Source organism: Scleropages formosus, chromosome 25 (genome assembly GCF_900964775.1).
Source record: "Scleropages formosus chromosome 25, fSclFor1.1, whole genome shotgun sequence".
In the NCBI taxonomy this organism is placed as follows: domain Eukaryota; kingdom Metazoa; phylum Chordata; class Actinopteri; order Osteoglossiformes; family Osteoglossidae; genus Scleropages; species Scleropages formosus.
Window position 1 is genome coordinate 19,056,335 of NC_041830.1, and position 11,484 is coordinate 19,067,818.

General features: G+C 43.8%; 1 protein-coding gene across 1 annotated transcript; it reads left to right on the forward strand.

Annotated features, from left to right (window-relative positions):
- The first annotated feature begins 476 nt into the window (after window positions 1-476).
- On the forward strand, window positions 477-2,449 carry LOC108926811 (succinate receptor 1-like). The gene is made up of 2 exons (XM_029249006.1): window positions 477-495; window positions 1,502-2,449. Exons 1-2 carry the CDS (start codon window positions 493-495, stop codon window positions 2,447-2,449), a joined length of 951 nt encoding a protein of 316 aa, XP_029104839.1. The 5' UTR covers window positions 477-492.
- Window positions 2,450-11,484: the final 9,035 nt, after the last annotated feature.

Genomic DNA, 11,484 nt, shown 5'->3' on the forward strand with positions numbered 1-11,484 from the left:
TCATGTTTCCGACTAGAATCAATTTATCAACGAATCACTAACAACAAAATCAGCCGCTGCGCTGTTGCTCCTCGGAAACCAGTACGCCGCAGTTTCTAATGAATTTACATTTATTCGTTAACTGTCACTTTTCTCCGAAGCCACTTATAATCATTTACCCATTTATACAGCTGCACAATTTTTACTGGAGCAATTTAGGGTAAATGCCTTATTCAAGGGCATTGCAGAAGGAGGCAAAATTTGTACCTGCAACCTTTAAATCCAAAGGTTACAACTCTGATCACTATGCTACCAGCTGCCCCCATATTTTCATAATTCAGCAGATACAGAGGTTATTATAACTGATTTTATTGGGCTTCATTTTTCATTACCAAATTAGGTCTTCCTCCTACAAGTTCCTCTTTGATAACATCTCAGCTGTGTTGGTTTTAAACAGCCATCTTCCTTTTCTGAGTTTTACACCATCATTACTTCATCTCAGCAGCAGTAATTATGGTAAGGCACTAACGACAAACTTTCCATTCAAGTCTGTTACACAACTATGAGCCTATTTAAATGATGCAGAGATCTATAAAGATAATTAATAGTAATTTTGAATTGTGGTTTTGTGAGTCTTGTTTCAAAGTTAGGAGATAGCGTTAAGGAATATGTTACCTTATTAGTATAAATTACCTCAATATATAGATATCATTGAGTCAGTATATTGTGTAACAGTACTAACAATAATAATATAACTAAGGTGCTTATCAGTTGCACCTGCTGTGCCTCTCAGTGTTACAATTTTTTGCTATTGTTGTGGAACAGAACTGGATGCTCAAATATGCTAATAATTTGAATTGTATGTGATGGAAATATTACCATATGATTTACATTTATTTATTTAGCAGATGCTTTTCTCCAAAGCAACTTCCAACAAACTCTGTGTAGTGTTAGGAGCCCATACACCAAGGTAACTTACACTGCTCGATACATTACTTACACTGGGTTACTCATCCATACATCAGTGGAACACACACTCTCTGTTACTCACACTAGGGGTGAACCTGGACAGCACATCTTTGGACTGTGGGAGGAAACCAGAGCACCCAAAGGAAACCCACACAGACACAGGGAGAACATGCAAACTCCACACAGACTGAGCGGGGAACAAACCCACATCCTCTCACACCACCCAGACGGTGTGAGACAACAGCTCTACTTGCTGTGCCACCGTGCTGCCATGAGACACACACATGCAGTCTGAAGCCACTTGTCCTAACCCGGCAACACAGGGCGTAAGGCTGGAGGGGGAGGGGACACAACCAGGACGGGACGCCAGTCCAACTAAGGCACCCCAAGCAGGGCTCGAACCAGACCTGCCAGAGAGCAGGACCCAGCCAAGCCTGCTGCGCCACCGCACATCCCACCACATGAGACACATTATTAAAATGTTTTTTTACTTGCATTTTTGTTTAACACCTGAAAAAATACACTCCACAAGGATGTCTCTTATCTCTTTCAGGCCTCCAACTGTTCAGAGGTACCTGTCCTGCTAGAGAAATACTACCTATCCACCATGTATGGCTTGGAGTTCGCTCTTGGGGTTGTGGGGAACCTCGCGGTCGTCCTCAGTTACATGCTCTGGCTTCGTCAGTGGAAGAGCATTCATGTGTACCTATTTAACTTGGCAGTTTCAGACCTGGTTTTTCTGTGCACGTTGCCCCACATCATCTACTCCTACACCTGGAATCAAAGGGAAACTTCTCCCTATTTCTGCCTAAGTAACAGGTACATTCTTCACATGAACCTGTACTCTAGCTTGCTCTTCATGGTTCTGGTGAGTATGGATCGCTACGTTCTGCTCCAGAATCCACTAAGAAACCATTTCCTGCTGAGGTGTAACACTGCTATTGGATTGTCGACCCTCTCCTGGCTTCTGGTCACCATGCAAGTGGCCCCGCTGGCATTCTTCATTGTCCAGGACCTGCAGACGCAAAACTGGACTCATTGCAGTGACTTTGGAAGTATGTCAGGCCTACAAACATCGTACTACTTGAGCTACAGTCTGATTCTCACAGCGACTGGGTACATTATGCCCTTGCTGAGCCTCGGCTTTCTCTCCCATCGGATCGCACGCTTCCTGAAAACTCAGGAAGGAATCTTTGTCCAGCGCTCTGTGTCCTTTCACCGACCCCTGTGTGTGGTTCTTATGTCTGTCCTCATGTACTTGCTGCTGTACTCCCCTTACCATGTGATGCGCAACGTATATATTGGGTCACGGCTGTTTAAAGACAGTGTGTCTCCGTGCACGCATGACATCATAAAGAGCCTGTACATCCTCAGTCGCCCCGTGGCTTTTTCTCACAGCGTCGTGAACCCTGCCTTGTACTTCTTCATGGGAGACCAGTTCAGGGAGCTGCTGATCAGTCACATCTGGCTGCCATATCGAACACAAGGGACTTCCAGCTAGTGTCTGTGAGAGCAGCTGAGCTTTCATTTGCTTCTTGCTCTTACAATGCTGTTCTTTAGGGTGAACTTGTTTTCTGTAATCTTTCACCAGGGATTGTTGGAATTAATGAGCAATTGATTCTTTGCTGCATTTTCTCATCCTGAAACAAAAACATGTTTTTATATAGTAGATCGCCTTTGCTCTTTGAGCCCTGGAAATACACACACACACATTTTCAGAACCGCTTGTCCCATACGGGGTCACGGGGAACCGGAGCCTACCCGGCAACACAGGGCGTAAGGCCAGAGGGGGAGGGGACACACCCAGGACGGGACGCCAGTCCGTCACAAGGCACCCCAAGCGGGACTTGAACCCCAGACCCACCGGAGAGGAGGACTGTGGTCCAACCCACTGCACCACCACACCCCCGATGCCCTGGAAATAGAACAGTCTAATTGTGCTGCGTTCACTCTTAATGAAAAGCAGTGTAGTCATGTGGGAGGACAGGCTAATCATTGGAAGAATTTTCCATGATCAGCTCCCACCCTTTGACATTGGTCATGTTCTGTTCTCCCTTGCAGGGGTGGAGTACATACCTCCTGTCCATTATTTGGCGCTATGGCTGTAGATAGAGGTCACCGCCTGAGATCGGCTTTATCAGGGTTTTTGTACAGGAAATATCTGCAATGATAAAATGACTTGCAAAATTGCAAGGAGGGCTAGGGAAGGATTTGCTAGAGTTTCTCAGTGTCTGCTGGTCTGCCTACCCATTTTAAGTGTGTGCTCTTCACACAAAAATAAAAGTATTAAGGTTCTTTGATGAAAACTTATTCAACAGAAGGTGATAAACTGATGAAGGAATTCAGTTTGTAAGAAGAAAATTGCTTGAAGTGCTAGGAGAGCAAATTTCAAGCTGTATTTACTGTATAAGAATTACTCCCCCAAAACTCTACTTTTATAACAGGCTGCAATGGTATAACTAAGTAATGCATACTGCAACGTAAATGTATCATGTAAAATAAAAAAAAAAATAAAAATGAAATAGCTGTTTTCATTTAGAGTTTTTCTGACTTTGAGAGCACAAGCCAAATGTCATGTCCTTTGTAGTAAATAGTGAAAGACACTTCATGTTTTCTTAATCTCTCAATATCTCAATCTCAATGCAATGAGGCAAATGTTGATTTTTCTGACCACAGCTGCATTACAAAACATAAAGAGATTATTACATGTTGATTACACCTGACTGTGGTGCCTGGGAATTTGGATCTTTGCCAGTGGAGGTGTTCTGTCCCCAACAGTCATTTCAGGATGCCAGATCAAGGTCCAGGCTTGTTTTGAGCTTCTAGGGCTGCACTCCTGTTGAGTGCTCTACTGGATGAACCTTCTGGTCCTCTTGTTTGGCTTTGTGTTGCCACTTGTCACAGTGTTAACCTGCTACTCCCTCGTGATCTGCTAGATCCTCTGTGTGGGGCATCCTAACACAGCACGGATCTGCCTGGTGTTATTTGTGTTCCACGCATGCTTCCTGTCTTGCTGCCCACAACCTACCCTGTCCCAGCATCGCATTTTCCACAGCACGGCATTTAGGGTTAGGGTTAGCACAACGCAGCCGCAAGCCTGCAGAGGAGTGTGATGGTGATGCTGTGCTTCACTGTGGCCAACAGCTACCTGGACTTTGTCATCTACGTGTCTGTGGGCCAAGAGCTCTTTTGCATGTTCAGGAGCCTGGGTAGATATCGCGCAGTTCCGTGTTACCGCTCTCATTTGGCAAAGTCTTCACCACCTGCACCCGCCAGTGTCATTCTGTTCAAAGCTGCTGAAGACACTGGAGAGTGCAAAGAGTTGCCGGTCTATTTTCTGTTATAGGGCATTCAAGTATGTACAACAATACTTTGGTAAACTATCTCAGTAAACTACCTGAGCTGCCACTACACCATTTTGGATTTTAGCTTGATCTCTGTAATTTTGTGTAAATAAACAGAGCTTCTTCACAACATACCATGAAACATGATATCACTTCCTTACAGACCCAGCACCTTCACATCAACTTTACTATGGCTTGAGTCATACAAGCGGTGGCACAGTGTGACTTTGAGGATTGTTTCCAAAAAGCAAGTGAGAGACATTCGACAACGCAAAAGAATGCAGGTTTACGGTGGGTGAAGATGCAGCAGTCTATATGATGACACCCAGACATGCAGCCCAAAATCACAAAATTAGTGTGTCTATTGACTACTTTGCATAATGGACAGTGAGCAATTTCCTTCTTTGTCAGTATGGTAACTGCTTGAGAACCAGAAACTATTTTGCATGGATTAAATATGCACGCACCCAGACATGGAAGGCACTGGTAAACCACTTCCATTGCTCCCCTGATACATGTGTTGCTATGAGTAGGCCTCGATGCAATGGCACTTCCTTGGATGGATAGATGTCAGACTTTCTTGAATAAAAAATCACCAGCGTCATGTTTTATTTGCTCTAGCTTCATTATACTATTCCCTTTTTTTCTCTTTCTGTCTCTGTTCCTTTCTCTTGTTTGGGTGTTTTGTACCCAGCATATAGAGATGTGTGTCCCCCTTAGTTTTATTGTTGTACACTGCCCTCTTTGTGGGTAAGTGCATCAGAAGCCAATTTGTATTGTAAAAGGTTCAGAATGTTGTGTTCTGGCACCACCCTGTGGTATTTTAAGGGAGGTTACCTAGGATGTAGTTGCTCTGTTTTTTTTATATTATTATTATTATATGGGTTCTGCTGTCATTTTTGCCTTTTTGGGTAGTTTTGTCAGACTGATCTTGAACTCTGTCCCTTGTTACCGAGTATTGCAGGCTGTGGTGGGGTATGAACCCACAACTTTGTGGATCAGAGACCTTGAGGGTTGGGGGATGAATCAGGCTTAGGGCTGAGGTGAGAAGTGGGGTTAGCGGTGAAGTTAAAGGTAAGGTTGGTAGGGTAACCTAGGTACGGTTAGGGTTAGTGTTAGGGTGAGGAGAGTTATGGGCTTCGTACACACAATTGTGTGTCGGTTGCTCTAGCAGCACCGTGTTCTCCTTCAGGTTGTAACATGTCCCTTTTGTTTTAGGTGTGTTTGTGCGTGGTGGAGTGATGCTGGTGAAGGAGGTGTCCCTGGGAAGTGTGTAAAAACATTGTGTATATGTGTGTTTGTCTGTAGGGTGTCTAGTTGTGGGAGAAAGGTGGACCAAGATTCCCATATGTTGCAGAGAATTTTTTAGTTTATTTGCTGCGGAGTTACGTCACTATACCTTGTGGGTATAGTGTAGAATTGCAGGTGGGGTCGAAATTTCTGTGGTGAATGTGCTGTGATGTGGTTGGGGTTTATGTATCCAGGGCAGGTTTGTGTTCTTGGTTAGGGGTAGGCTTTGAATGGGAGATTTTTTTTTTTTTTTTTTTTTTAATTTTTGAGTGTGTATGAGTCGTGTGATTTGGGGATAGGGTTAGGATGATGGCAGGGGTGAAGGTGATGGACATTACACAAGCTACCTGCTACATTGTCTCACCCACCACTGGAATGTAGCACTTTTAACCAGCAACTAAGTAATGCTGTTTTTTTAACAGATGCCGGATTGTCGGAAGGGGTGTGCCTCCTTTCATGCTAATTCGCACAAGCTGCACAATTGTATTTATTGACTAGAGCTTCTGCACGAGGCGAAGGAAGAAGGGTGACACTAACGAACTTTTGACAAACAGGTGTCACAGAACTGGGACGGCGATGCTGAAAGGCCCTGGGCCGATATTGGACAAGAATGGAGTCGTTCGCGATCCCGATTGATGTATCAAGCCTCCTCTCCCCAAATATTCTTTCCCAAGGTTTCTCTGGCAGATAGCCGACATGAGCCTGGAAAGGAGGTACCTTAGAAGTGTCCAAAATCTCAGACTGGTGCCTGTGTTCCGATTTGCAACACCGGTGAGGAAGCACGGTCACCAGTTCAAGCGGAGGGTCCCCCATTGGATTCTGCCCACACCCCCTGAAGGTGGAGGGCATCAATTCCCGCATTCACTGGAATCATGGCAAGCTGGTCTCCCCACCCCATCCCTCGCGATACCCAGTTGTCCGGGAGCGATCCGCCGCTCGTGTTCTGGACTGGACCTGCACGAGGAGGGACCTCATGGATTGAATACTTTCTGGCATTGTTATTTAAAAGCTATGATTGTAAATATGATTTCTTCTTTCAAGCCTACATCTCTAATGGTCCGGTGTGAACTGAACTTCCTCTTACTTGACGATGACAGGAACGTGGGCTCTGAGGGGCGAATATGGTACAGATGCGGCATCATCATGCGATAAACTGGTGTGTGTTATGTGCTTTACAAGGGAAATACATAACAGTTAAGAATGTCAAAGCGGCTGCGGGAGCGCACTGTTCTGCAGGTAAGGGATGAAACAAAGGCCGAAGTGGAGAACTACAGACGATGCCTATTGGAAACACCTCTTACTGCGTGTGAGTTTGAACAAATAAAACAGAATGGCAGAGTGTTGGAGGAGACAGTGCAATGCTTTCCAAGTGTGCCTTGTTTGCTCTGTGAATGGTGGTAAGGTTTTTTTGTTGACTGCAGGAGCTCTTCTGTGTATGCATTTGCAAAATTTCTACCACACTTTTGAAGATCACAGGCTCTCTGACATGTATTCACTTTTATTGTACAGGCTTGTGGTATGTGTAGTTTTCTACTTCTGTTCCCAAAGTATTTGTTTAGTCAGGACTGGAACTATTGTACCTGTCACCTTAAAAATAAGGCAATTGTTAGGAGGAGGTTCAGATGTTGTGTACCTACCTGTAACAGATGAGTGTAAGCCCCTTTTGTTGTACAAATGTGCCTCAGAAGCACACCTAGATTTCAATGACTTACATGGTTTAGTCTGGCTTCACTTCATTCAATTAATCCTCTGTGCATACTATTTTCTAATTGTAACAGAGCAGTTTAGTGGCAATACATTGCTGGTTACTGCAGCTGGAGGCTTGAACCTGTGATCTTTAGGTTGAAAGGCAGCAGCTCTAACCACTGTGCTACCAGCTCTTTTGTTTCATTTTTGGTGTTACCTAGCATGTTATTGCTGTTTTCTTTTTTAACAAAAACAAATTAATATCACCTGTTTATACCATTTGCTAATTGTACTGGAGGAGTTCCATGTAGGCATGTGTAGGTACCCCAAGGCCTTGGTCCATTACTACAAGTACATCATTAGCTCCAATGGGTTCCCCAATCAGAGAGAGGTGAATTTCTGTGATGGACTGGCAAAACCTATTGCTTTACTTCTTTGAGAAGGGCGCTGCTCTGGTATCTTGCTACTCTACCTACTTTATAGGATACACAAGACAAAATGCAAAAAAAGTGGAGTTGCTTCACACGAAATGTGAAATTACATACACACTATTTATGAGGGCATCACTAAGAAGCAAAGAGGATGAATTCACTTTTTGCAAATATTTACATAGTAAATGATGTTATTCAGAGATCCAGTATATGGCTATATGTGATCTGTGGACTTTGAATTCTGACTGAATGACTCCTTATGAAATGGCCACTGTAGGTGGAGAGCTGGAAGCAGAAGGCCACGGAAACCTGCTCGTCCAGCAACCAGCTGCTAGCCGCAGGTCAGTACTCATCAACGCAGGCCTTCCTCTGTTTCTACTCCTCTAGAGAGGAGCAAGACTAGCTGGGGCAAACAAAAAAAATGTTCTGCCAGATTACCTCATGATCACAAAAGGAATGACCTCCCAAGGCAAACTGAAATCTATCCACATTTTAAAATTATACAAAGGTTTAAAAAATAACTAAACTGACAAGACATGGCCAGCTCGGTTGTCATCTGCGGTGTGTAAAGCACAGAACAAAGACAGCTTCTTGGAACTCACATCTGCATATGTAGCCTTCTCAAAAAACGTATTATCTATCACAGGGTGCATATTTGGGGACTGCAATGCCTTTTAATAACGGCAACTTGAAACTGAAAGACAATAAGCTATCCTGATAAGAAGTACAGTATAAAGGAACATCCAATTAGCTGTATTGAACTGCAAAGCACTTGGTGAGTTTGATATGGTCATTATTTTACCTCTGCAGGGAACCACACACATTTGTCTGTATGTTTGTGATGTTTGGTCCATTCACAGGATTTGCCCAGCAACTGGCTCTGAATATTTATCTTCACATTTCATTTTAAAACAAAAAGTCTTCTTACTTGTGATGGTGCTTCTAGATGTTCTAATAGGATCACTAGAGATGTGACCGTACTAATTAAAAAAGACACCCACACAAACAAACACAATCAAGTGGTCTCTGAAACAGTGCAAGAAAATAACCAGAGTATCTAAATTCTCAAAATATGATGCTTGTTGGTTTATTGTCAAAAAACATAAGAATCATTCTCCCCAAGTCCTTTGTGCATTGTGTTTTTGTATTAAATTATTGGTAGCCAACATAATACTGCTGTACAGATTTTTACATGGATGAATTCAGGTTTGATGCTTGGAGTGTCAGTTAAACATACTGGTTAACACATACTTGGTTTTAGCTGAGATACTTGAAAAAGGAAGCAATTTTTTAATGCTTACATTTATTTTCAAATCAACCTTTGTGAATACTGGTAATAACCTAAAGCTACATTTTCATAATGACATTTCTTTACATACAGTGGGAATAATTGTAGTGACTTGAATGGATATAAAATCAGGTTTTGATCCCAATGTGAAACATGTTCATGAATAATGTTATAAGAACATTTACCAATAAAATATGCTATGAAAAACATGTGACCTCAGTAACTTCATGCAAAGGTAGAGTGTGCTCAATCCTGAATATACCCCTCAAATTTCACAGACCACTAATATTTATTTTGTTAGGTGAAACTTGGCACCCTGTTCTCACATATCATGGATTAAGCTGCTGTGCATATGGACTCCTCTTTATGGATCAATAAAGTATCTCTCCTATTTAACATTTTCAGTCGTTTTGGACAAAGGAGCCCACTAAATAAGGCTGTATAATAACGTGGGCCAGAGAAACGTATGAAGAAAAGGTTGACAAAGGTACTGTATGTAATCCTTTTCTCCAGAAGAGGGAGACATTTCCCCACTCATTAAATCCGGCACGTTTCTTCAGAATGTTTGCATTGTGCCAGTGTAGCTATGCTCAATTATTTAATTCTGTAGATTAATAAGGTCTTGTAGGGGAATAAAAAAACATCACCAGTTAGAGACATGATATGATTGATTTATCAACAAAACATGAAAAATAAAACTCCTAATTGAACTTAAATGACTAGTGTAATGGTTAGAGGTGCTGCTTTTGGACCCAAAGCTTGTGTGTTCAAATCCTGGCTGTAGTACCCTTAAACAAGCTACTTTACCCTGAACTGCTTCTGTGGAATTATGCAACTGTACAAAGGGGTAAATAACTGTAAGCAGTTTAAAAGAGAGAGTGGCTTTGGAGAAAAGTGTCAGCTAAAGGAATAAAGGTAAGAAAGCGCTGCTAATAAATAGACTGTGAGGCCTAATGTAGGTAATCATTGCTACTAGCAGAGAGAGACATTTCCATACCAGGAAATATGACAGACTGTCATCAAGAACACATTCCGAAGAGGAAAGTTGTGCATTTAATCGCCTTTCCAGCAGAGGGGCGACATTTCCTCAGAGGCGTGCAAGAATTATTACGGTGGATATCTTGATACACAATGCAGCCCTGGAGGGAAAAAGTGCCTTGTGAAGGGAGAGGACGTACAATATAATGAGGCTTTTCCCCCATAAAAGACAAGTGTCACTATATTTCCCAGGTGTGGAGTTAAAGTGTCATCCTGAACTCAGAAACCTAATTTTCCTTAAAACAAAGTTTAAATTTAAATTATTTAAAAAAATAATTTAAAAATAATGTAATGGCGCTGAGAGGAGTTATATCAGTGCCGCGCAAATAGTTGATATTGGTGTCCATGTATATACATAGTTGTGTGTGTGTTGTGTTGATTGGCTGTCATTCTATTAATGTTCAATGTTCGAGAGGGGAATTCTGGGGAGTTCCTGGGGTAACCCCTTAGCCATGGGGCACAGTAGGGGGCTGGGAGTGACCCAGGGGAATTCTCCAGTGTTCTGTACCATTTATGCTGTCTGAAGCGTCTTTGTTAAAACTGCTGGCGAAAGACACATACACGTTCAATAAAGAGCACGTTCTTTCTACTCTGACTCCTCAGTGGGTTTCTAGTAGCTCCATGGGGGGACGCTACACTGGTGTCAGAAGCGGGATGGAGCAGGGTTCGAGCAAACACACCCAGAGAACACACCGCAGAAGAGAACGTTCTCTAGAGATAGGAGATATTCACTGGAGGACCACGGAACTGATGACAGCTCTGAAGCAGCTGTGGGGACCACCGCCACTGCACCGACAAGAGGTTTCCCCCGCGTCGGTGTGTGAAGGAAGAATTACTCCCCGACCACTGCCCAGGACGCTGGCCTCTGGGGAAGCACCACAGCGAACAGCTCTTTGTCTGCCGCGGTATTCGGGAATGGAGCTGTGGGAAACTTACGAGGCACAACTCCACCTAGCAGCGTGGCACAACAACTGGGATGGGGCAACTACAGCAGCACAGCTGGGGCTAGCCTTTGAGGGAAAAGTGCTGATTGTCCTGCTGGACATAAGAGCGGACCAACGTCACAAGCTGCCTGCGCTCATGGCTGCCCTGAGATGTCGTTTTGGCCAACAAGAAACAGCGGACTATTACCGCAGGCAGCTCACAGCCAGGTGACGCAGCAAAGGGGAAGCCCTTGGAGCGCTGGCTGCGGATATCAAGCTCCTGGTGTGGCAGGTGTACCCGCAATACCCCGCAGCCATCCAGGAAGACTTAGCGCTACAGGTATTCCTCCAGGCACTTGCCCCGGAATGCCTACAGCAACATGTCAGGCTTGCCACCCTGGCTAACCTGGACACGGCGCAGCGCAAGGCGGAACGCACAGAAACCACCCTGAGAGACGCAAAGGGGCCCGTGCATTTTTGCCGCTCCCTGGAGGACATCACTGATGACCAGGCTGAGGGAGAAGTTGCACACCAAG